Source organism: Chrysemys picta, chromosome 4 (genome assembly GCF_011386835.1).
Source record: "Chrysemys picta bellii isolate R12L10 chromosome 4, ASM1138683v2, whole genome shotgun sequence".
NCBI lineage: Eukaryota > Metazoa > Chordata > Testudines > Emydidae > Chrysemys > Chrysemys picta.
This window is the reverse complement of record NC_088794.1, coordinates 91,813,131-91,840,262: the sequence shown is the minus strand read 5'-3', so window position 1 is coordinate 91,840,262 and position 27,132 is coordinate 91,813,131. Positions and strand designations below refer to the sequence as shown.

Here is a 27,132-nt window from a genome sequence, read left to right as displayed (position 1 = left end):
GCACACCACTTCTGAAAGGCTGCTGACCCCTGGACTAAACCATGGCAAGCTGGGGTGTGAATCTATGCTGGCACTACTGTGAATGAGGTCTAACCGTCCATGTGCATTCTGTTGATCTCTGTTAATAGTTTATTAGAATGCTTTGAGCTGCGTTCCAATAAACTGTTAACACAGGCCATGACCAACTACTGCAGGGCAGATTCACACCCCAGCTTGCCGTGGTCTAATTGTTCCTGTAGATAAACCCTAAGTCCTTGTCTACACTGCCACTTTACAGCACTGAAACTTTCTCGCTCAGGGGTGTGGAAAAAAAAAACACAACACACCCCTGAGCGATGCAAGTTTTAGCGCTGTAAAGTGGCAGTATAGACAGTGCACCAGCGCTGGTACCTACTCCCCTCCTGGGGGTAGCTTTTTTTTTTTTTTTTTTTTTTTTTTTTTTTAAACACACAGTGCTGGGAGAGCTCTCTCCCAGCGCTGGTGCCACAACTACACAGCCACGTTAACGTGGCAGCGCTTTAACGTTGGCAGTGAAGACATACCCTTAGTCACCTACTGAGAGAGACTAATGATTAAGCATCATTAACATTTCAGTAAACACATTAAGTGTAAAGTAACCAAGGTAAATTCAAGTAAAGTAAATTAGGTTACAAAACTACCTAAAAAATCTCTTAGACTAAAGAAAAATAATAAAACTGGCAAAAATAAATATGATAGTGTACTTGAGAACAACAACAACTTAAACAAGACTAGTAAAACTAATAATTCTTCTCAACTCTATCTTAAGAAATCAGAATTCTAGGACTAAACAAAGGATTTAACTAAATGAATTCAAGGTCATATGACAATTACAGCTCACCATTAATCAATTTTCAGACACAGCTGTCTAGCTGGAAATTGTTAGAATACCACATACCCAAGCTGGGATATAAATCACCCAAGTAAGGAACAGGTAGGGTTCTCTCTTTTTTGGTTGAATTAATAGGCTAAAACTTGGAAATGGTGAAAGACAGTAACAGATTCTAAGCAAGTATTGTGTAAGGTGGCGGTCTCAATTTTACACAAGGCAAAAAGTTTAGAAAAGTTGAGTTAAACGTGAGAGAGACTCCCAAAACAGAAAACCCAATAATAAAGGGGATTTCAATTAACACCATATTGACTGGGAACATGTCACCTCAGGACAGGATGTGTAGATTTCTGTGTCACTTACTAGGAGATGAATTGAAACCTCTATTTTGATATTAATTATATTTTGAGACCTTTTGGTGTGTCACATCTCATTTCTGATTTTAGTGTTTTAGTTTAATGCAGACTTACTCAAAGTGTTAAACAGAAACTTAAATGAAGAGAGCAGGAGAAGGAACAGTCTGGCATGTGTGGGGACACTAAGAGGCATTTGTTTATTTCTGCCATTACAACCATATATTCTTCTTGAAGATAACAAAATAACATTCATATAGTTAGAAAGGTATGTTAGCTTACGATGTAGGAAAAAGGGTAATAAAACCAATTAAAACATCTCTGGATTCAACTGACCTAAAATTGAGGCCTTTGTTAGGGTTTAAGGCAAGAATACATGATTCAAGTGTGAGCTTTTTCACTGCTTTATTACCTTATAACTTCTCAGTAAAAGAATATTAAAATTGCATAAACTTGGGCCAAAAAAAAAAAATCAGACCCTTTGCCCTATCTCCTGTGTGGTGCCTAGAGTCCATTTAGTACAGTGCTCTAGGAAGTCTGAGATAGTAATCGACTTGGTACAAACAATCAGTCTCTGGACAACCTTACCAATTTGAATTAAAGTAAAACAGCAAGTTAAAAACAAACAACGCATTTGCATTATCATGTAAGAGGAACAAATGGGTGCAACAAAACAGAAGACTTCTGCAAAATACTCCCATCCAGAAGCAGTGTCAATTTTCATCCTAGCAGAAAGTACACTCGTCCTGAACTCTTTTCTTCCAACCCAGACCCTTTGCCTATAAAGTGATTTCTTAGTTCGGAGGATCAAATAGTGGGAATGTTCAGAGTAACATGCAGCATCACTCTTAATGGAGTCTGAAACAACACTGACAAGAACTGTCTGGTCCCAAATCCCAAAGAAAAGAAGTTACAAGTGTGGCCTTTAACATGGCCCTTCCACATTGCAGAATTTGAGAAGAGATGACGAGAAAGCAATAACTTGCTGTAAACATACTGCCAGTAAAGCAAAGTAGTACTCCCTGGTACATTTTGTGCAATAAACACCACAATTTCCACTGCACTGTAAAAGCATACTCAAGTCAAGTTAGACCTAAAAGTTAGGTTTTATTATTAAAAATAACCATGTATATACCCTTTAAAAAAAAATCTTTTTTTGAAGTTACTATGGAGTCATTTTTGGAAGATAGTCTTCTGTAGTGTATGCAGCCCAAGCAATGTAGCATTGTGCTAGCACATGAGAAGCTGAAAGTGAGACTAGACAAAAATAAACTAATTTTTTCATAGTCTAAACCAAGACAAATATTGAAAGTAAACAGCACTAATGGTCAAAAGCAAGTTTTTAAAAATTCTTCCAATTTTAATAAGTGTGTGTGTGTGTGTGTATATATATATATATATATATATATATATATATATATATATATATATATATATATATATATATATATATATATAAAACCTTTGCCTACATGTATGCACGTGCACACTTCATAATTTTGAGATGCATACAGACAGCCCCCCCAAGTAGTTTTTGAACAGATAATTAGGGATGTTTAATGTTGTTCTGAGAAACAAAAAGTGGAAGTATCAGCATCAGCTTCACCATGGAATTTACCTGGTTTTAATCATCTTTAAAGTTGTGATGCAAGTTATTAGAGGACAGAAACTGAGCCAGAAAAATAATAATAAGTGTTCGCGCAATGTAACCTACTATTTTGACCAAATACTATTGAATATGCAAACCAATATATTTTTATTTTAGTGGTATGTCTGAAATGTGTCGTTTCCTCATCCAAGAAGTGCAAACCAGATAAGATAAAACCAACCTTTATAACAAAGTTAGAGAAAGTTGGCTGTGTTAGACAACAGATGAAAGTGGATCAACCTCAGGTAAGAAATCAGTGGCTTCTCCCCTCCTCTGGACCCTGGTTTGTTTCTTGAACAACAAATAAGCATGATACGAAAACCAGATCACCTTCTTTAATAGTATTCATATTCCATGCAACTACCAATTAACAATTAGGTTGCATTATCTGTCATTGTCTCTTTCCATGCTCCAACATCACAGCAACAATTACTACGATCAGAGAATGAGAGAAAGAATACACAGAAGCAGCATATAATCCTTAAAAAGAGAATTTCTATTTCACACAAAGTGCACTGACCTCTTTATCTATGGCAGTAGTGTGCAACTGGGCTTCCCCGAGCTCACAACCAAGCGCTCTCTGTAGACTGTAGATGACATGGTCATAAGAATGATGTTCATCATTGAAAAGAACACAGTAGTAGTGGTCTGTCTTCTCTCTACTGGGAAGAAGCCAGTATTTAATTAGATGAGCAAAGAGAAAATGAAAATAATCTCCTATCCAGATGTTGGCAACAAATCACTTGCAAACTCCTGGGAGAAAGTCACAAATATAACCAAATAAATTGTAGAGGAAAAATGAGTTCAACATCTTCAGGTTCTGAAAAAAAAGGCAAGCAGTTCCACCTCTCACCGAGACAAGAACAGAGCATGGAAACTATGCACTAACCACTTATTACAAGAGGGGCATCACGATCTTCCTGGTGATACAAAGTAGTAACATGTTTTGAGGAAATTTGAGACTAAAAGATCTGTGAACTACACTTCCATCCCAAATGAAAGTTTTTACATGCTAGTTTTACTTGCAGTTGATAGCATAAAAATATTGACCTTCTAGTTAATGCCACCTAGGAATTTAGTAACTGGGTCTTTACTGTCACATCTAGCTCAAACTGGAGGTCAGTCCAGTGAAGTTTTGAGAACTGTAAACTATCAAAGGGGTAGCCGTGTTTGTTGCTTTTTACAGATCCAGACTAAGAGTCCTGTGGCACCTTAAAGACTAACAGATGTACTGGGAGCATAAGCTTTTGTGGGTGAATGCCCACTTCGTCAGACGCATTGACGAAGTGGGCATTCATCCACGGAAGCTTATGCTCCAATACATCTGTTAGTCTTTAAGGTGCCACAGGACTCTTTGTTGCTTTTAACAGATTTAAAGGACACGGTAAACTGTCATTCTCCTTTAGGCCTAGGAAGTTTTGTAAGTGCTTCCAGAAACTGTGCAGCTACACTGTGCTGCTGACACCAGTGTAAGTGCTAGTATTAGTATATGGATAAGACTCAAGTGTTTTTAGCACCATGTAATGAAAACCATGCAAAAAAGCCCCTCCCCATCCTACCTCACCCAAGCTGTCTACTTAGGACACTAAGCCAGCCCAAGTACAACAAGGTATTTATGTCATCTGCTAATTCTGTAGCTGTTTCTCCTCTCCTCCTTGCACTTTAGGATCCATTTCTGCTCTCATCACCAATCAAAGTAATGGCCTCTTTCCATCTTGGAAGAGGAGGATTTTTGCACAATTTCTATTGTGGTTAATTGGACACTAACATATGCAAAACGTTCCCTGAAGCGTTGTACCTTTATAGAGATTATAGTCAGGAATGTTATAGTTCTATTTAAAGAGATCTGGGCATTAGCAAGTTTATATAGGGTACCAATAAACCTGAATGGAAGTTCTAACACTTAGAAATCGCTGGCAATATCTCCCACCTGGTCATGAGCACAGGAGGCAACTCCTTCTCTTCTTCCCAAATAGTCATATCTACAATGTATTTTAATACCGACGGGAACATCTTCTTTGCTTGTGCCATTAGCTCTTCATTTAACTGGCATTCAGAATTCTATAAGAAGATAGGACAAGATATCAATATGGAATATAGAAATACAAAAATGGAAAAAAGATTTGGTAATATAACAGCTGATTATTTTTATCCTTGCCATATAATTTAAAGAAACAACAGAAGTACTGAGCTTCAGAGTGGTAGCCATGTTAGTCTCTATTAGCAAAAACCAACGAGGAGTCCTTGTGGCATCTTAGAGACTAAAATTTATTTGTGCATGGGCTAGCCCATGAAAGCTTATGCACAAATAAATTGGTTAGTCTCTAAGGTGCCAGAAGTACTGCGGTTGATTATATGCAATGCAGAGCTAAAATCATATTACAGTTGTGCGTTTGTGTGTGTGTCTTATTAGAAGGTATATTCACTTCAGGAATAATGGTAAATATATTGCCCTACAATTCATTCACTTTACACTACAGGGAGCAAGACTAATGAAGCTGAAGAGAATGAATGAAAACTGCACAACCAGAAAGATATAATCTTTTGTACAAGACCATAGCCCCACTGAAGCCTCTTTGTGACATTGGGGAAAGTGAAATGCACCGCTTTTCAATTCCTTGCTATCACTACTCGCAAGATTTCTCAAAAATAGTCCAACAGCAGTTTTATCCACCAAATGAAACATGATATAGGTGCATTTTTAAAGATACTAGTTAAGAAAATAAGATACAGAAAAACATGTAAAGCTCTCTTATCTAAGCACAGGCTGTGAAAAGCTTCATTAAATGAGTTAGGAAACTTAGGTTAAAAAGTAAAAAGATGGTAATATTGCTTCTGACTCATATGAAGATGTTCGTAGATGACAAATCCAGGCCTGAACTGCAGTCCCTGATGTCTCATCCTTTCAGTTTGTTTGCATACTCTATGAAAAGAAGGATTGAATAAGGGGGACCTAAATAACAAGGGACTACTACATCTTTTGAATATATGGAATGGCTTCTTATATTGGTATCCACGTTTAGAGATGTAAACAGAGAGATTTGTGACCTAGACACAGAGGCTCATATTTTCAAGGCGGTTAGCATATCTGGACACATTTTCCATTAATTTTAAGGTTGTGCTTGCAAATCTCAGAATGTATATGTTGTATGGGGAGAAAGGGAAAGAAAATGGGGAGAAAAGAGAATTACTAAAACCAAGATCTCAAATCCAGGTTCCATTCACATAGAATAGTATATGGTTTGATAGAAGTGGGTATAACATATTGGTGATGTAGTTTGCTATTGTCAAGAACCATGACTTTGGAAACTTCCTAAAGCAGCATGCAGTTTCACTTAGCCCATAGGTTTCTAGGTAGCATAAAAAAAAAAAATCAAAATAAAACATCGTTCATGTGGTGGGAAACCTGGAACAGAAATGAAACAAGTAATGAACTGAAATGACCAATGGCTTCCACAGTTGCCAGAAACTTTTCCTGTCCTGATGAGCTTTAGAAGAGGAATTCCAAGTCAAGGCTGCCATCTAAAACATCTACAGGTGGTTTTATAAATGTCTTCATCTGCACTCATGTGACCATTTGAAATCAGGTTCTTACAGATCCTGGGAATCAGAGCTCTTAAATATCTGGGTTTAAATTTTTTCCTACTCCAACTATGCTACTTATGTTCTTAAATTTGGAGGAGAAAGGATAAGTGTTAGGCTTTATATAAGCACTGTTGTGTTGAGTTACATTTCAGTTAGAATTTGGCATCTGGAGGGGTAAATTGTACCAAGCACAGACCTTTGGGAAAAGGATAAAAACAGGCTGCTGTAGACAAGGGTATTCCAAATAAAAGGCAATCAACCCTTAATGAGAAGACTCTCCCCCCATACCTCCCTCTACCCTCCCTCATTCAGGTGAGGAAAGTATGCAGATAGAGCACCTCTCTCCATATCTAGCTCTTTAATAGATACCAAAAAGCTCCTGGTAAATTAATGGTTTCTCTGGGTCCCTAAAAAGGGACTAAAAAAAACAAAAAAATCCAGAATGGACAGGATCTCTTTCCTCTCTCCCCATTACAAACTTACAGGGAATGAAGCAGAGGATGTGTTCCCTCCCGCAATGGCAGTTTAGTTCCTCTCTTTTCTTTTGGGGAAATGGTGAGAACTGTTACTATAAAGCTTGTGGATAATTAAGAATTAACTGCATATGCCAGAAAAACACCTGTGGGTCCAATCCTGTAATCAATATATTCTTCACTTCTTGTGCTAACTTTACAATGTTTATGAAACAATTGCTACATTTCACCTCTGCAACAATTTGTACGGTAAGTATCAGTTTGTAGAGACAGTTGGAAAGCTTGATGATGAAAGGCAGAGCTGCGCACTCCGGCAGGTCAAAGCAAGTTCAATATAATGCGGTTTCACCTATAACGCGGTAAGATTTTTTGGCTCCCAAGGACAGCGTTATATCGAGGTAGAGGTGTATTAGAAAGTCACAAAACACAAAGTTTAGGTTAAAACTTAAAGAAATGCAAATATTTGAAAGTATGGAAAAAGTGTGTTTGGATTTTAAGTTTAAAAACTAACTGATTTTCTTGGGTTGCTAGTAGTCAGGTATTTTTAATCCCTATGATGTTCCTGAAAAGGATTTTACCCTTAAGTTACAGACATTTAACTATCTTAAAGCTTTTCAAAAATTTGTTACTATTTACAACATGCATTTGACGGTAGGAAGCAGGCTACCCTTGGGAGCCTGGGACAGGAGATACTAGGGACCGGGAAGTTCTGCAGGGCATTTGGAGCTGGAAGGCAACAATGAGCAATCAATGCCCTGAGAAAGCCTAGAGGAGCAGAACAACAATGCTTTAGCCACTGTTTGGTTTGGAGCATCTGCTTTTCTGGGCTCCATTTCCCAGACTTAGATGTCTGAAAGTTTGTGTAGCACCTTTTGATTGCAAGTTCTGGTTTTTGAGGGGTTTGGGTTGGTTCCCCCCTCATCCCAACCCAAGGATACTGCATTTTACATGTGCATGCCTTATATTATGTTGTGAATGCTAGCAACAAACAAGATTAAAAAAATGTGTCTAGAGTGTTTTTCTTTAATGTAGTGTATTTAACTTGTCCTTTAACATTTAGAAAAGGGCATTCAGCAGATTCAAAATGTAGTCTACCCTTTTAAAAAACAGAAGCCTGATCCTGAGTGCATTTTTTCATCATCACCGAAGCAGACAAACATACTGCCATCATTCCTCGCTTCTTTCCTATCAAGGAAAATATTGAAGTTTAAAGGCATCCTAGAAAGATACATTCTCTACATGTAACCTAATTCTAAGCACACAGGCCTGGACAACCCCGAAAAAAAATATTTTTTTGCTGAGCAAATGGTAACTTTTCTAGACAGGTAGGGAGCATGTTACAAAGCTTGAAGATTTACAGACAGTATTCATCTCTGATTTTCTTTATGTATTATTTGTACCGCTTTTGTAGTGCTTGCTGCTCCAGAATCATGGTTAGTACAAAGTGGTCCAGTCTTCCATGCCTCTGTATCCCCACAGTCACAAAACCCTCCTCCAGTGGAAGTATGCATCTGAAAAATTAAGAGGTATTTCAGACATACAAATATGCATGTAAAAATCAAGAACACAAGAAAAGCGTACATTTGTCAAGCCAATACATCCACATTTTATGTGCCTCCAACACAGTGATAAATAACTATGCTGTAGGAAGTGTCACTGTGTAAACCATATCCTTTTATACTGCAGCATTTTTTTTTTTTGTAATTAAGAAAGGGAAAATCTCAGTGGGGTGGAAGATGGGATTTGCTGGAATTATCTATGTTTCTTCACATGTGCAGAGAGCAGAGTAGGAACACAGTTGTGTCTTAAACTTGCAAATTGTTCCACATAGGCAGAACCTTGCATTTGCATGGAGCCACACTGCCTTCAGCGGGGCTATGTATTGAACCCCAGGTGACCAGAGGGGTGGACTGAAGAGTGGGACACTGCAGTATTTTCTGAAAGCTCCCGGTAGCTGCTTGAAGCCAGTATATAAGTGACCATTAAGGGCAGTTCTACATATTTCAACATACCTTCGACTCTGGGGTAGAGCCATCGAGGACTTGTGGGCAGATAAGGGAAATATATCTAGAGGAGCTAATGAGAGTTCCCCTTAAACTTGACTCAAGGATGGAAGACAGGCCAGGAATGTGACTACTGCCAGGGCAGATCTGAAAGCCTGTAACATTTTGGCTACAGGTAAGTGTTTATGCCAGTCTTAAGCCACCATAGAAACCTTTAATAAAAGCAATGTGTGGGCCTACAGGGAGAGCTGGGAGAGGAGCTTTTATTATCCTTGTTTCAGAGTAGCAGCCGTGTTAGTCTGTATCCGCAAAAAGAACAGGAGTACTTGTGGCACCTTAGAGACTAACAAATTTATTAGAGCATAAGCTTTCGTGGGCTACTGCCCACTTCTTCCTTAAAGCCTATAGAAATCACATTTAAAATAAAAAGAAAATAAAATTAATGGAGATATCCTATCTCCTAGAACTGGAAATGAGCTTGAAAGGTCATCGAGTCCAGCCCCCTGCCTTCATTAGCAGGACCAAGTACTGATTTTGCCCCAGATCCCTAAGTGGCCCCCCTCAAGGACTGAACTCACAACCCTGGGTTTAGCAGGCCATTGCTCAAACCACTGAGCTATCCCTCCCCCCCCCGGAATATAGTTATCTGCTATATTGTTTTAAATTGAGACTCTGTATCCATGTGAGAGAAAGGAGCACAGCTCAACAGATATGGGTTAGTAGATTCCTTATTTGACTAAGTGAGGCTTAGGGTAGTACCCTACAGTGTGTGCACTACAGAAATCCAAGAGATGAATTAATTTGTGTGTGGAGTTTCAAAACAGGTAATGTTTCAGCTACAAGCAAAAATTCCTATCAGATAGGGAAAGGGAGGCAAGAGAATCATCCATCAACATAAGATTGAACTGCTGCTGAAATGATATCATGCACTAGAGTTTTCTTTTATATGCTGGAAAAGCATAACTGTTTTTACTATGGACTGACCACATTTTCATTTTAGTGTCTGAGAACTCATTGACAAGCATTAAACCTTAGGTCCCACAATTAATCACAAGTTTGTCTCTGGAAAAGATTCTGAATGGAAGACAGTGTGTGTGCACGCATGCATACACATCAAAAAAAGGAATGCCAATGTCCTGCAACCTTTACAGTTGTGATGCAGGTTATTAATCATATTTGTTCCAGGGGTACCTTTTGCATACGTAGCAAAAACAGACTGTAATCTTGTCTATAAAGACTTTCTATAACAGATAGCAAAGCTGTCTAATAGCTTTGTTTACAAGTATTTCAAAGTACTGTTTAAAATACTTATTTTAGCAAACTAATTATATATATTTGCCTACTAAGTAGCAGTGTAGCATTTTCTCTAACCAGTGTTGTGAGATATTGAGACCAAGTTCAGGGTTTAAATGCAATGCTCCAAGTTTGATTCTGCACAATGCTTTCTGAGAAGTCTGAACTGGCCACTGGTCCAGCATAAAGTTAAGATGAAGTGCAGGAAAGACCAGTAATTGTATATAATTTTCCCTGATATCCCAGTTACAAAAGTACTTATAAAATAGTTATTAGAAGTAATAAGTGGCCTTATCAAACAAAATACTTTTAAAAATGTTATTTACTATTAAAAATGCCCCCTCAAAAAAAAAAAAAGCGTAATTTAAAGGTTTAGAATGTATTTACAAACTGGGGAAACATCACAACCACTTACCTGCTATCTTCATGTTCCAACTACTGTTACTTGGCCTTAAAGAAGCCATCTTAAATTACTGAGAGGATGGGAAGAGAAGACTGGAAACTGAACTCCTGGCTTCTATTTATCCTTTTAATATATCCTTTATGGGAGTCAGTTCATCCATCTGTACATATATAGGTAGCTAAAATATATGGAAGCTACTTATATTTTATTTACATAGTTCACAGGGATATTGTAAGGCTTAAAGAATACTTGTAATGCACTTTAAGCTCGCCAGATGAAGGGTTTCACAGAAGTGCAGAGTAGTGTACTTTATCTGGCTGTTCTCAGCACACCTTCTGCCTCATTACCACTCCCTAGTATTTTGGAGGCTCTTTGACCTATTCCCAAACTGCCAGGTTACCTTACAGAAGAAGAGCTCCGTGTAGCTTGAAAGCTTGTTTCTCTCACCAACAGAAGTTGGTTCAATAAAAGATATTATTTCACCCATCTTGTCTGACTACCCTACTGTCAGGATAAGACACTTAGATTAGCATGCTTGACTTGATTATCTGTAAAGATGCACTCACTAAATACATTTGTGCACGCACAGTCAGCACTTCCTCTTTAAAGGGCAGTCATGGCCATTTGATGCAGGTAGAAAAAGCCTCTGAGGTGGGTGCAATTTCAACATCCAAAGTAATGAAGCGCAATAAAGACTAGTACATTTTTAAACTATGAAAGATTACAATTAAGTTGAATATATGGTGGTTTAGATGCTCTTTAGTGTAACTTTGCTGAAGAGGTACATCAGCTTTAAAGACTCATGATCCCTGTATGCTCCCACTCCGTTCACAAAACTGAACATCTGTTGCAATGGCTCTTGAAAGGGAACAACCACCAGTGAAGTCAGGCAGAAAAGGGGACAGCAGAGGACAGTTCAGGAAGAGAGCAGCCTAAGGAATTACTTAAAATGATCCTTCCCCAAATAAGGGAGCAACAGCTGGAATTTCTCACTGGTCACATGGATTTGGCTCAGAGACCATCAAAAGGCTGTCAGGAAGAGAAGACCCAGGTCTAAAGCAATCTCCTGCACTTGAAATTTAGCATTTGTTAATTTCTCCACCCATCCCCCATGCCTCAAGCCCAAAGCAATTTAAAAAACTAAATAAATCCAAATGCAGAAATAGACAAAACAGTATGTAGATTGCAGCAGTGATCTGACTGGTGAAAAGACTGCATTGGTCCCTGTGCATACATGTTTATTTTGTTACCAAATATGGGTTTGGAAACCTCTTTATCATGGTCAGCTTGCAAACAAGTCATTTTGTAAGTACTATTTATAGTACTTTACCAAGCTCTATAAACATGAGCTTTTTAACTGAAATTTCAGCATTGTTACTCTGATTGTTATTTACTAAGGGAACAAGCAATCTCTTATGGATTTTAACAATAATTGTAAATTATAACAAGGTCTCAGTCCTATGAATTGGATTATCCTCTTCAAATTTGCTAAAAAGTTGCTTGATTAGCACAGCAAAACCAATTAAAATGAAAGAGTTTGAGAGATCTTTTGCACATTCCCAAAAAGCCAGAAGCACCCGAAAAAGTTATACATCATTTCAAAACAAAAAGGAGGTTAGAGAGCTCTAGTATTTTCTACTCTTTCAACTAAGAGCTAAAGAAGAGGAGAGGAAAAAGTGCCTTTGCCCACTTATTATTTTGCATGTTTAATGTACTCTACTAAATCAAAGGCAGATTCAAATCTCAGATGTGGAGATGGAAATTGACACCTCTACAATAAAACCAAAAAACCTGCTCCTGCACACCCCTAACCATAGTAATGGAATTGAGATATGCAACATATGCACTGCATTTCTGAGATTTAAGTCTGGCCTCTATATCTAATAGGCAATCTACCTGTCTGTTAATGTCTTTGGAATAATCTACCAGTTACAAAGATTATTACTATTGCCTTTGCAACCGTAGTTGTGTGTGTGTGTGTGTGTGTGTGTGTGTGTGTGTGTGTGTGTGTGTGTGTGTGTTCATTATGGTTAAGATTTTGTCACTGTTTTTACTAAAAGTCACAGACAGGTTACAGTCAATAAACGAAAATTCACAAGAGCCCATGACCTGTCTGTGACTTTACTAAAAATAACCGGGTGGCAGGGCTAGGTATGGTGGGAGGAATGATAGCTGGAATCCCATGGGGCGGGGACTGACAGGCTGAACCCCCACACCCTGGGGGTGGTGCGGGGGGAGGAGCCGCCATAGCCCTGGCTCCAGCAGCTACAGCCACAGCAGGGGCATGCACAGCCCCCGCTCCAGAGTTGGCCACAGTGCAGGGAAGGGCCTCACGCTCCCAGCTGCAACCCCAGCCACAGGTGTGCAGCACTGGCCGCAGGCAGGGATGGTGGGACATGCATGGCCCTGGGAAGCTGCGAGGGGGGTGCAGGGCCCCGCTGCAGCCCCCGTCGCAAACCACGGGGCAGAGGCACACAACTCCGGCTGCAGCCCCCACTCCAGGGCAGGGGCGCACAGCCCTGGCTCCAGTCGCTGACAGCTGAAGCCAAAGAAGTCACAGACGTCTGGTAAAGTAATGGAATCCATGACTGCCATGACCAAATCGTAGCCTTAGTTATCATATAGTCATTAACTATGTGATCACATACTGTTTGCTCTGTACACAAAATAGATAAGAGTAAGAGAGTTGTAGGGAGATGACATTCTCTTCTGTTTAAAGCATTGGACTGGGACTCAGGACAAGAGAGCATAGCTCTGCCACTTACTTACTATGGGTATGTCTACACAGCAACTAGACAACTGCAGCTGGCCTGTGCAAGCCAACGGGGGTGTGCTATGAGGCTGTTTCATTGCTGTGTAGACTTCCGGGCTCTAGTTGGAGCCCGCGAGCCCAAGTTGGCTGGCTTGTGGGTGTTTACTGTATATGAATTTGGGCAAAGCTATCACAATGCAAACACATAAAGGAGTCACATTAAGATTGTCCTTGCAATTTTAATTCTGCAATTACCTTACTTTTCAGTGCTTGACTTTGCAACTTAAGTTTCCTGAAACTAGTTTTTCAATATGCAATTATAGTGTTATGAGCTGGATGAAACCTTTTTATGGGTTGAGTCAAAACCTCATTGAGACTGATAGGTGTGAACTCACCCTTCAACAAACATAGCCGTAAGGATAAACCCTCACCTAAAACAAAAGGAGGGTGTGAACCCACCCAGGAGATTTTGCTGAGTATTGTTTTAGATAGGTAAGACAGAACAGACAAAAAACTGGGAAAGACGTAGAGCCTGTCTACGTGGTTGGATAAAATGCACTTGCAGGGGTGTGACTTTTAAAGTGCACCAACATGTTGTGCATTAATTGGTCCATGTAAACTCTGCTGGTGATCCACAATGCACTTTAACATAGTGCAGTACGACACTGTACACTGCACTGTGCACCAGCAGTGTCTACATGGACCAACTAGCGCACAAACATGTTAGTGCATATTAACCCATCGGAAGACAAGTCCTCAGAGCGTCAGCCTGAAGGAGCAGCTGAAAGCACAGCATCTGATCCTGGAAGGAACCAGGGGAAGAGTTTTCTGGGTCAGACATGCAGGCTAGGAAAGTGTTCTTGGGTTCTGAGAGCAAAAGAAGCAGTTTCCTGCTACACCTCTACCTCGATATAATGTAACCCGATATAACGCGGTAAAGCAGTGCTCCGAGGGGGCGGGGATGCGCATTCCAGTGGATCAAAGCAAGTTCAATATAACGTGGTTTCACCTATAACGCAGTAAGATTTTTTGGCTCCCTAGGACAGCGTTATATCGAGGTAGAGGTGCATTTGATTTCTTCTGTGTTCAGAGACAGAGGGCTTTGTAAATAAACAAAATTGCAAACAAATAAATATCTGACTATCACCAATTTCCCCTCCTAAGGGAGCAACCTACTAGACCGTGCTTTTTTGTCTAACTGCTCTGGTCAAAAGGGATAACAATTAGATCTATGAAAGACATGTTCTTTTTTGCTCCGGCACTCATTTCAACAAATTGGTAATTTTCAAGGAGTAGGAATTGAAGTTTCTCATAATCTGTGTGTATTGCTATTACACACAAGAAAACTTCCTTATAGCAACACATACAACTTTACAGTACAGATTTTCATACCTTGTAACGATGGTTCTTGTGAATGCTATTCTGGAAGCAGTCCATGCAGAGTACACAAGTTGGATCAATTGCACAGTCTCTGCAACAAAAATACTAAACTTGGATACCATTCTAAAATAAAATAATGAAATATTCATATACTAGAACTGTTGCCATAGTTAAACCTTTATGGATGGTGCCAAACTCAATTTCAGGCATCAAATCACAGCTATTTCATGCTATTGATATAGGATAATGTTCCAACCCTTCCACATTAGGTTTGAACCATATTAGCAACGCTATTGTTCAAACATCCTTAAGCAGGGTTCTATTAAAACCAGCTTAATTACCATTTTCCAACAATAGTTACTAGTACAGGTGTTCCCTTGCCTAGCATGGACAGGGATTTTAAAAAACAACAAGATGTTAGAGACTACTCTTGGGTAGTCTATAATGTGGTTTCAGAATAGAGTTGTAATCATTTTAACCATGTAAGATGTTGATGCAAAAGCTATGTTACATCTGTCTTAGGCTGTAAATATAAAAAATGATTTCAAAACAGTTACAATTTATAATACGGAAAGGGTCCCTTTATAATACAATTACACATAATATGTTCTTTTAGTGTAGTTTTTAATATTGCAAAGTTAAGCTTTCAAGTTAGGAAATGCCAAAATTAATGTTTCCATTACAACCTGAAGTCAGCCCCCTAGTATGTATACATTATGATACAGTCTTAAATTACATGAGCTCATACTATTTTTTCCATAGGGCCTCTGCCTCATTCAGTGCACCGGATAGACCTGTTCTGGGAATGAATTGTTGGGAAGAGAAGGCTGTCATCTGTAGGACCCTGCCTCATTTATGCAGGACTTGGAAGGTGTGTAGTGAATGAGGCAGGGGATTGCAGGAAGAGAAAAGATGGTCTCATGGTTAAGGCAAATGAATGCTGCCCTGGAGAACTAGATTCTGCCAGTACCACGGAGTTTCTACTGCTGGGAAAGTCACTTAAAACAAACTCTTCACAGGTGAGCATTAATGGTGTGTTCCTCATTTTCTGGGTGCTTGACTTGAGACCCTGGGTCTAATTTGCAGAAATGCTGAGCACTCACTGGTGCTACTGAAGTCAATGGGAGCTATGTTTTGAACATACGAAGTGCTTCATGTTGCTAAGTACACTGAAAAGTCAGATCATGGTGCCTCAAATTGGGCACCCAAGCTTAGTGGATAGTTTTGACCTTAGTATCCATCAGGTGGTCCAGAGACATCTACACGGAACACATCACGGGACACCGCCAATACCAGGTTGAGTAACTGAGACTGCCGACCAGGGAAATAACCCACTTCCTTCCCTGACGAACCGAGGGACGCACCCCACCCATGTACTTATTCTCTACACCAATATTGACTTGGACTCTTAATACATTCCATGGATGGTGTACCCGAGCCCACTTATCCACTGACGCTTTAAAAACTCCCACACCCCAATCTGGATCTATGCTGGCTATATTATATGTATGTACCTTGTGAACCTTGAAACCGATACTCGCAATCCCCATTACCCAAGCTTGACCCCAGATGTACAGTACCTTCCCTCTTAACTTGTGTAAATTTGATTTTAAACATTAACTTTAATAAAATGTTTATCTCTGTGCATCAGCTCCTTATCCATAGAATGGACACATCATATCCTTACCTCACAAGGGTGTTGTGAAAACAAAATTAACGTTTGTGAAGCACTCTAATACTATAGTGATGACCATCACAGAAAAAGCCCATGAGGAAATTAATAATCGTCTCTTCAGAGCAGGATTTTAATAATGTGCAGTAAATATGGCCTAGGGCCACACATTAAAACAAACAAATGATTGAATAGATGCTCATCCTGCATACTGAATAAGGAAGATATGCAACTGTCCTTCCCATTTACTGAATGGTAAAGGGGTCCAGAGGAGAAAACAGTATGTGATCATGTAACAAATGATATCATAATGCATACCCACAACCATAAAGGTTGCACAGACAACTTTAATTCTGGCATTTCCTAATATTTGAGTGCTGGACTTTGCAATCTTAACAACATTCTTTTAACATAAGAAATTACACAAAAAAGGCTAGGTTTTTCAACACAAATTGGAACAAAACAAAAACAACAACTGGCTTTCTGTCATCTGGCATTACAATGACACCCACATGGGCCATCAGTAGGGTTGGAACCTTTAAGTCCACCATACATACTTCTACTATTTAAGCCAACAGTAGGTTGTCATCCTCCACGTGGACCAGCATTGGAGCGAGGGGGGGACACAATTTGCCACTGGGTTCATAGAGACTTGCTAACAGCAGAGGAATGAAGAAACTCTGGAATCATGAGATCCATTCCAGGGTCTGAATGGGAGAGTTCTCTAGTGAGCACAGACTTTTCTGCCCTTTACCCTGAAGCATAATCCTTTCTGCCCTGTACCCTCCAACCTAACCCTATCCAGTCCTGTCTGTTCCCTACCCCTAGCTCCTGAGCCCAGTCCCATTCTCCTCACCTAGGCAGCTCCAGTCTCCACTCCACAGGCTTCTCACCCCAGTACCAGTCCCTTTGCCCAGCAAATGGTAGCCTCAAACCTCTGGACTCCCTGTTGCAGTCTCCCATGCACACTCACAGTCCCTCCCCCCACAGCAAGTCTCAATTCCCTCATCCAATGTCTGTCCCTCCTCCAATATCTAGCAGTCCCCTTCACCACAATCTCCCATTCCCAGCCTCTACCTGACCCAATTCCCAGTTTCCCTCTGCTTCCAATCCCAGCCCCAGCCACCATTCTCTAGTTCCAGTCATCTTCCCTCCAGGCTCCCTGTCCCAATCTACTTTCCCTGACCCCCACCCAAGTCCAGCTCTTGTCCCCTCTGCATTTGAATAAGGGAGCTTCCGCTTCCACTCTGTCTGGGCCCAGCAGAACAGTTATTGAGATCACAGTAGAGACAGACTCCCTGCTCTCAATTACAGTCCCCAGCCTGACCTGCAGCAGCCCAGAGCTACAACTGCAGGAAAAGTCCTGCTCTGTCCCAGGGTGGGGCACATTCAGTTGCTCTGTTGGGATGGTCTGGTCACATATAGGAATGGTGAGGTGATGGATGGAGCATGCTCAGTGCAGATGAAATGTTCAGGGAAATGTCAGGAAACCTTATAATAGGCAGTGCTCCCAGCCTCACCTATAATAATAGTTGGCTCATATAATGAAATAGTTATTGAATGGAAATTACTATAAACTAGTATATTTCACCGTTTTTTATCTTAAATTTGATTCATCCCACATACCTAATTAGTCTAAATTAAATTTAGCTTTTTTTTTTTAAATCAGCAAATATAGCTAAATTTTACAATTATTTCAAGCTTTGCAGCTTGCACAGTGCCTTTTAAAAAAAAAAAAAAAAAGAGGGATGGGGATCTCCCCAGACTAGTGCATTGTGGGAGTATGACAAAAGAAGAAGATAGGATAAGAGGACTGTAGATCAAACCATGCTGAAGTTGAAAGACTTCTTGTGCTTTGGGGCCTAAGTCTTCTATACACCCATTGACCATTTAAAGTCAAGAAACTTAATATGAGTTGCAAACAAGCCAGTACCACACAGAGAAATAACTTCAATTTTTGCTTATCACATTAACGTAATCTGTGCTCAATTTAAAGTAGATTGTGATAGCAAAGCAATTATCATAGCCACTTACCCAAGGATCCTAGTGGGATACATCTAGCAGCAAAAATAATTTTATAAAGTCTATTATTGCTGAGTTACCTCACAAGAAATATTCATGACTAGTGCCTTACCTGCAAGAATATGTAGTCTCTCCACTTTTGAACACCTTCCCGCAGAGTTGAGAAACTCCGCACTGCCGCAGTTTCTCCAGGCAGACATCCGGGTCTTCCCTAAACAAGTACCACTCCAGAGGGTCAAATATTTGTTTCTGGGCCATTTCTTCCTGCTTCTCCAGCAAGGGGTCCATTTCAGCAGAGTAGATGTTTGGCACATACTTTGCCAGTTGTTGTAAAAAGGCAGCCTGAAAGTCAACTCTCTCATCCCACCACTGCAAGAAAATTAGAGTTGGGATAATACGTCAGTGGAGCAATAAAATTAACAATGATTACTACAAAACCAGGGTCATTTTCCATTTCAACACTATGAAGTTCTGTGCACCAGGAAAAATGCATATCCACATTTACAGGATAAATTAACAACAGAAAGTAGCTTATATGTAGTTTTTGAACCTTTGAGGCTTTTAGTATTTTGCCCCAAAATACATCTCTGCTATTTGCTCTTATTCTAGCTCTTTATACTCCTACAGGTGCTCTCCAACTGCTTGATTTCTTTTCTTCAATTCTGAACTTCATGCATTCTTTCATAGTGTTCCCACTCTTTAATTTATTTTTAAAGTGGGAGGCATTTCTAGTGAACATAAGCCAAAAAATACATCTGTCAGGAGGTAGCTACATGCATTTTCCCCATAAATACAAGTTATTTTCACAAATGATCCTCCCTCAATAAAATTTTCTCTAGGCCAGCAAGCAAAGTACATGTCCACTGGAATTTGGAAAGGGTGGGAGTCTGACATGGAAGGAATAGATTGCTCAACTTGTTAGTGGACTCAACTAAAGATAATCTGTCACATGAAAGACAAAAAAACTTCACTTTTAACTTAAAGATAAAATCTAATAGCCATGGATCGACCTATCCTCCATGAATTTATCTAGTTATTTTTTTAACCCTGTTATGGTCTTGGCCTTCACAAAATCCTCTGGCAAGGAGTTCCACAGGTTGACTCTGTGTTCTGTGAAGAAATACTTCCTTTTATTTGTTTTAAACCTGCTGCCTATTAATTTCATTTGGTGACCCCCTAGTTCTTGTGTTATGAGAAGTAGTAAAAAACACTTCCATATCTACTTTCTCCACACCAGTCATGATTTTATAGACCTCAATCATATCTCCCCTTAGCCATCTCTTTTCCAAGCTGAAAAGTCCCAGTCTTATTAATCTCTCCTCATATGGAAGCTGTTCCATAACCCCAATCACTTTTGTTGCCCTTTTCTGAACCTTTTCCAATTCCAATATATCTTTCTTGAGTGGGGTGACCACATCTGCACATAGTATTCAAGATGTGGGCGTACCATGGATTTATATACAGGCAATAGGACAGAAAATATCATGTTATCTATCCCTTTCTTAATTATTCCCAGCAACTGAAAAAAAAAATTTTCAGAAAAATCATGGGGCACTATATTAACATCTTCATGGTTCATAAACAGGGTTGGAACATTTAGATTCACCACATAGACTTCTACCACTTGAGTTAACAGAATAACTGGTAGCAGCAATAAGTTGTCATCCTCTCGGCAGACCAGCATTAGAGGGGGAAGTGTCACACTTTGCCAGTGGATTTCACAGATAAGTGCTGACAGCAGCGGATCGTTGAGACTCTGGAATCTTGGGCTCCATTTCAGGCTTTGAAAGGGAATGTGCTGTGATGAGCACAGATGCATCTATTTTCCCTGAACTTGATACTTTCTGCTCCTCTCCCCTCCAACTTGTCCTTGTCCAAGTCATATCTCTAGCCCATCCATGGCTCCTTGTCCCAGTCCCATTCTCCTTGCAGACCCACTCCCAGTTTCCATTCCTCAAGCTTCTTGTCAGTCTCTTTGCCCAGCCAGAACTTGTCTCCTGCTCTGAGCTCACTGTCCCTTTTCCCAATCTCCCCAACTCGCAGTCTCTTCCCACACCCAGATCCAGTCTCCTTGCCCAGCCAGTCTCAGTCTCTTCCTCCCACCCCAAAACCTCGTTCCCAATCTCTTTGCTCAACCTCTGGCTCCGGAGTCCTCAGTCAATGTGTCTCTCCATCCCCCACTGGTTTCTAGTCCCAGGCTCCCTCCCTGGACTCCTCATCCAATCTCAGTTTTCCCACTTCCACCCCTGCCCTGGCTTCTTGTCTCAGTCTCTTTACCTAGCCACCCCCAGTTCTCTCAATCACACCCAAGCTCCTTGTCAGATTTGTCTTCAATTCCCAATCATCTTGTCTCTTCCCTACCCCCCAGTCCCAGTCTCTCCTTGGCTACTTGTCCCTACTTACTCCTTTCCCTCCCCCTGGTCTGGCTTTTGGCCCCTCTGCATTCAAATCAGACAGCTTCCTTCTCCACTCAACCTGGGTGCCCACAGGGATTCACTGAGAAAACAGGAGAGAAAGGCTATTCCCATGCTCATCCCCAACCTGATTCTGAGCAGCTGGGAGCAGCCATTACAATGTAGTCCTTCTGAGCCCCCATAGCCCTAAACTGGACCATGCTCAATCCCTTTATGGGGATGGACCATGTACAATCAGCTCAGTATTAAGAACTGTGAGGGGCTAGAGCATTCTCAGTGAGGACAGACTCTTGAGAGATTTTAGCTGTTAAGCTCTAGCAAGTCTTTAGGCATATGTAAACTGCAATTTTTTCAAAGGCTTGTAACGTGGCCAAAATTGGGCAAATTTTCACAGAGATAGCAAAAGGCACAACACAAAGTCCGCCGCTAGGCAAATGTCAAGTCCCTGCTCCAAAGCATGAGAGCATTAGAGCATTTCAAAGACAAGAATGTAACATAAACAAAACATTTTTCCCTAACCTCGTTCTTGGAAACAGCTGAACTATTTTGATCAGAATTTTCCAAAAAATTCAACTTGAACCAGATACCATTGAGATATTGTCAGCCAACAAAGTTCTAAGCAACTGAGAACAGGATCTTATCATGAGAAGTGTTGAGCAACCTTAGTAATAGGCAATGCTATTAGACCCACCTATAATTAACAGACTATTAAACTCCATAATTTCCATAAAGTGCCTCATCTTCTCAACATCAGTACTTGTCCACACTGAGCACTTTAGATAATCTCCCACCAATAGTGCTGGGAGTAGTGAAAGGTCTAATGTACTCTGACCACCAGTGTTTTTACCACGGCTTAGTCTAACCCTGCAGTTAGATGACATAGTGGCAAACAAATCACTGGCCATCATTGTTCTCACCAGCAGAGTTTAAATTATGAGAGACTTCCCTTCAATTTTCATGGTACGCAATCACAGTCATAAGATCGAAGCTATATTTTAAATTTAACAGGTATTCTGTAAGCTTTCTAGTATTGCAGTTACTGAATCTGAAAGCAAAGCAGACTGTAGTACTACAAATGTTGACTTTCAATTGATCTGATCTCGTCTCTCAGAGACCATGGAGTCCTGTTCCTGCTTCTAAGCACAAATCCTCTTGGCCTCCCTGTACTTTGTCAGAGATTCCAATCCCCTAACTTACTATGTCCAGTTCCTGAATTTTAGTAATGCAAATGAAGAAAATCAGAGTAGTAGCTGTAAGGAGTAGGGTGACCAGATAGCAACTGTGAAAAAATGGGACCGGGGTGGGGGATAATAGGCACCTATATAAGAAAAAGTCCCAACAAATGGGACTGTCCCTTTAAAAACAGGACATCTGGTCACCCTAGTAAGGAGTCATAAAAGTTAGAAAAGAGAGAGACCTATTAGGTAATTCAATACCAGATCCCTGACAAGGCATGGGATCACTTCAGAACAGTTTACTGTTGTAATGGGCACCATGAATTTGAAATCTAGTTAAACAAGAAAACAAAAAAAGTAGTAACGGATTCTTAAAAACTTCAGCAGTTTCAGGTACTAATTTTTCCCCGAGTTTCCCTACAGTTTACAATCATGTTTCCCTATATTTTAAAAATGTTCTCTCTCCTCTGTTGCTGTGGGAAAAACCCAAACAGGGAAATGGACCAATTCTACAGGGAAGCAGTGAAACTGAAACTTTTTGTACACACAGTACTATCAAATTAATAAAGTGAAGGTATTATTTTTGCCTTCTAATCGTTCACAGAGAATGTCTAAACTACAAAAAATGATCGATTTAAAAATGCATTAGCTACCCCCGTTTAACACAGTTTCAAACACAACTTTGCACCTAGCATAAACAGCACAAGTTGTATTTAGATATCAGTGGTTAAGTGTACAGAAGAAGCTGGGTCTCTGGGGAGGATTATTATATGGCATTTATTCCCATATTTCCTGGTTTTTGTTAATGCTGCATCTATAACGTCATTTTCTTTCTTTCCCTCCCCATTCGATACTTTCCCCCTTCCAGCATCTGGATTTGGATTTCAGCTACTCCTCCTGAACTCAATGTGCTGCTTTGCAAATGACTAACTTTGGGATTTCTCATTGCGTAACTTTTGTCAAAAGAGCTCAGGCAGAATCCACAGTTTGTTTAGGGCGTTTGGTCTGTTCGCTGTAATGAAGCATTAACCAGTCATTTTAGTGTCTCTTTAGAACAAACGTGGGCAAACTACGGCCCGCAGGCCACATCTGGCCCAGGAGACCGTCCTGCCTGGCCCCTGAGATCCCGGCCGGGAAGCCTAGTCCCCGGCCCCTCCCCCACCGTCCACCCTCCCCTGCAGCCATGCCGCAGCGCAGGCCGTGCTCTGGCCCCTCCACTCCCACTGGGCAGCGTGCGGAGCGCAGTTGCCTCTGGCCGGGTGTCACGGCTGCGAACTCCTGCTCCTGGTAAGGGGGCAGGGAGTGAGGGGGTCAGGTAAGGGAGCGGGGGTCCCGGGGGGCAGTCAGAGAGGAGGGGGTGGATGGGGCGGAGGTTCTGGGCGGGCGGTCAGGGAATGGGGAACAGGGACGGTTGGGAGTGGGATTCCAGGGGGGCCTGTCAGGGGGCAGGGATGTGGATAGGGGTCGGGAGAGCAGTAGGAGGACAGGGAGGGTTGGATAAGGGGGTGGGATCCTGGGGTCCCGGGAGGGGTGGTCAGGGGATGAGGAGCAGAGGGTGGTTGAATAGAGGGTGGGAGTCCCGGGGGGGCTGTCAGGGGTGGGGCTGTAGATAGGGGATGGGGCAGTCAGGGGTCAAAGAGCAGGCGGGTTAGATGGGGGTAGGGGTTCTGAGGGGGGCAGGAAGTGGTAGGGGGCAGGGGCCAGGCTGTTTGGGGAGGCACAAACTTCCCTACCCAGCCCTCCATACAGTTGTGCAACCCCGATGTGGCCCTCGGGCCAAAAAGTTTGCCCACCCCTGCTTTAGAAGGATATGGTTTTAGTTTACAGAAGTGTTGTGCTATGGCGTTACACATCACTAAGAATCCTTGGGAGAGGAATCTTATGAAGAGGGTTTTAGCCCACAAAAGCTTATGCCCAAATAAATTTGTTAGTCTCTAAGATGCCACAAGTACTCCTCGTTCTTTATGTTGTATTCAGACACTTTTTCTGTAAAAACAGACAAATGTCTTTCCACATGTAAATGTACTAAGACCTTTCAAAAAATTAATCTTTACTCTATGGTGAGCAGTTTTGTCCTGAAGAGAAGAGAATGAATTGTGAGTGTTTTTACCAAACCTCATTTAAATAATCATTACCTTGGAAGGGGTCGGGAGATAGAGAATTGCACTTGTCGGGATACAGAAACATCCCTTTAGGGAGACTAAGATGGTATAATGCACAGAGAAGAAGGTGGTCACCTCTCCATAAGCTACTTGTGGATATCTGAACAGGTGTGTATGGAAATGGAACACAAACAAACTTTTATAAGATGATTTTCATCTGTAGATCACAAAGTATCAAATGAGATTTCTAAATGCTATGATAAAGGAATCCTCTCATTTAGGCTTTGCAATAGGCTTATTAAAGTTAATCCAAATATTGAATTTAAATCCAATGACAACATGTCTATTATTTTTTTTATTTCATATCCTATTCTGTGAATTTGGGGGCTGAGAGTTGAATGGTATCAATCAGTTCAATCCTACTGCATTCTACCAATCATGTTAACACTCTGCTTTTCCCTGCTATTCTGTCAAGCAGCTGGAATTCCCAACCCACATTAAAAATAAACTCTTCTAAGGTTGAATTTTACTTTAGTACACAAAACAGTTGTTTTGCTAGTTAAAGTAGAAGCCAATGGAACATTGAAGACCAATCTATAGCTCAGAAGACTCTCAGCATTGGACACTGACTACCTTATTGCAGGGGTTCTGAATCTGTCTGTCTGAGCCCCTCTCCCCATGCTATAAAAATTCTACAGCCCGCATGTACCGCCACAACTGTTTTTCTGCATATCCAGTAGATTAAAACCCAGGGCCAGCGTTAGAGGGTAGCAAGCCTGGGGCCCCACACCACAGGGGGCCCTGCAAAGCTCAATTGCTCGGGCTTAGGCTTCAACCACGGGCGGCAGGGCTCAGGCTTTCTGCCCTGGGCCCCAGCAAGTCTAATGCCAGCCCTGCTCTCTGGTTTATTTTGGCAGACCCCCTGAAAACTGCTTGCAGCCCCCCACATGGCCCCAGACCCCTGATTGAGAACTGCTGCCTTCTTGGGTAGTTCTAAAGTCTACTTTAAAAGTATAAGATAAATAGGTAAAATAGTTACTTGATAAACGTGCAGCTCCCACTTAACATTGTCCTGTTATAGGAGAGTAGACTATTATGCTTTTAAAAGATAGTAGTGTTTTCAGGCAAGATTTTATGTTTAAGTTTTTGATTCAATACCGCTCCCTTTATTTTCATTTGAAGCTATCAGCCTTCCAGTGGCTGATGAAAGAAAGTAAGTTCCAGTTCTATGGGCATATAGACACTAATACAAATAACAGTAAAGCAACAATAAAGAGCCCCTAAATGTACCTGCCCCAAAGAGTAAATTCCATACAGCAACCCAGAACTTAAGTTAGTGAATATTTGTCCTCCGTCATCTTAAACCTAAATGTAACTTCTTTGGTGCATGAAGTGTATTGCCTCTGAATAATAGGCCCCACCCCTGACTTGAGCTGTGGAGATCTAGAAAGATGGGGTTGGGGGGCGAAATCACAGAGCCTTTCAACAGATTATTCTCCAAGACAACCTTCAGATCAGAATGATGAGGTGGATGATTGAATTTTATCACTTTCAACAACTGATTTAACACCTGGCCTTATGAAAATATTACTTTTCACTAGTGACCCAAACCTATCAAGAGATCACCCTTTATTAGGCAACTGCTTGTTTTAACAGCCTGTTCCAAGATATTGCTGAGAGTAGCCGACTACAACTCTGCTTTTACTGGTGCATCAGGGCCATTCTTGTCATGCCATTGACGGGCTGCTTAAAGCATATCGAGCAGTCTTTTTGGTTCACAACCCCAGGGAAACTTGCATTTAAGCAAAATGTCGCCATCATCCCTTATCTCAAGTCCGCGCAATAAAAACTTTATTCCGCCTGTCACTGAAGATCATCTCTACAAGACCATCGATGGTCGCTGGTCACCTAACTCAGGCTCAGTAGTAACTACACAGCGCACGGGTGTCACCATCGCATGGGACTGTGCCACCGGGAAACAGCCATTGACCGCAGGGCAGACAATGGGGAAAGGGGGGTAGGTGAGTCCACACTGAGCGGCACCTCCCCGCCTAGGGCGCTAACCCCCAGCGGATGGGGGCCCTCACCTCTCCTAAGGGGAGGCAATCAGGGCTTCCCTTGCTCCCCCAAGCGGGCAGGGGGTCGAGCTCCCATCCACTGGAGGCTCCAACCTGTCCGCGCGGAGGTTACCAGGTCACCACGGGTGGCCCCCGGGAGGACCCATACGGCAGGAGTCTCACCATGGCCCGCTCCTGGGGCTGCACAGAGACCCCGCCGCTCGCTCCCGATCCGGCTCCTCCATTGCCTCCATCCGCCATTTTGAGGGTAACTGACACCGCCGCCAAGCCGAGCCAAGTCCCGCCCCGCCCCTTTGCCACCGAGCCGACCGGAAACAGGTTGCCGGGGCAGACGGGCCAAGCTGTAGTGTCCGAATCTGCCTCCCGACAGTGTGCGCACCTGGCTGCCACTGAGCATGTGCCAGCGATCGGCGCCTGCTCAGTCACACCTGCTGAAGCCGCTGCCCTTACTTGCTCTCAGATCCGATCCCATTTCCTGCTTCCTGGGCAGAGGAGGGGGAAGGGCGGGGGACAGAGCTTCATACGGCTAGTGGGGGCGGAAGCGAACTTCGATGGGAGCAGCCAGCCGGGGTGGCGGGCAGACGGACGGTGCCTTTTCTCGACATCCCTTCCGCGGGGCTGTGGCGCTAAAGGCTGCTCTTCTCTTCGGGGCTGGTCCATAGGAGGAAGCTGCACTGTGATGTTAAACCAGTGCAGAGCCCTGTGTGGCCACTCGGATTTTGCGTTACATTAAGTTGATTAACAAGAAGCTGTTCTTACACAGAAATAAGACTGTTTTTACACAGGTGTGCATTGGTTTAACTAAGGGCTTGTCTATATTGGAAAGTTTTACCAGTCATACAGGTATAGTTAAACTGATACAGTTATATAACTCCCTGTTTGGACACTTATTCTGGAATAAGGCCAGGACTACACTACAGACCTATGTCGGT

At 41.7% G+C, this 27,132-nt stretch overlaps 1 protein-coding gene across 2 annotated transcripts in view; it reads right to left on the bottom strand.

Annotated features, from left to right (window-relative positions):
• UBR1 (ubiquitin protein ligase E3 component n-recognin 1) overlaps nt 1-26,594 on the bottom strand; it is a 147,986-nt gene extending 121,392 nt beyond the window's left edge. Inside the window, exons 1-6 of one of the 2 annotated variants that reach the window (XM_008169906.4) lie at nt 26,363-26,594; nt 18,544-18,800; nt 14,750-14,828; nt 8,307-8,417; nt 4,779-4,909; nt 3,369-3,510 (exon numbers count right to left, since the gene is read on the bottom strand). In XM_008169906.4, coding sequence (XP_008168128.2) covers nt 3,369-3,510; nt 4,779-4,909; nt 8,307-8,417; nt 14,750-14,828; nt 18,544-18,800; nt 26,363-26,440 — 798 coding nt within the window. In that variant the 5' untranslated portion in view covers nt 26,441-26,594. The remainder of the gene's footprint in view (nt 1-3,368; nt 3,511-4,778; nt 4,910-8,306; nt 8,418-14,749; nt 14,829-18,543; nt 18,801-26,362) is intronic. The other variant, XM_005284635.5, reaches the window with a different exon arrangement.
• Between the last annotated feature and the right edge of the window lie 538 nt (nt 26,595-27,132).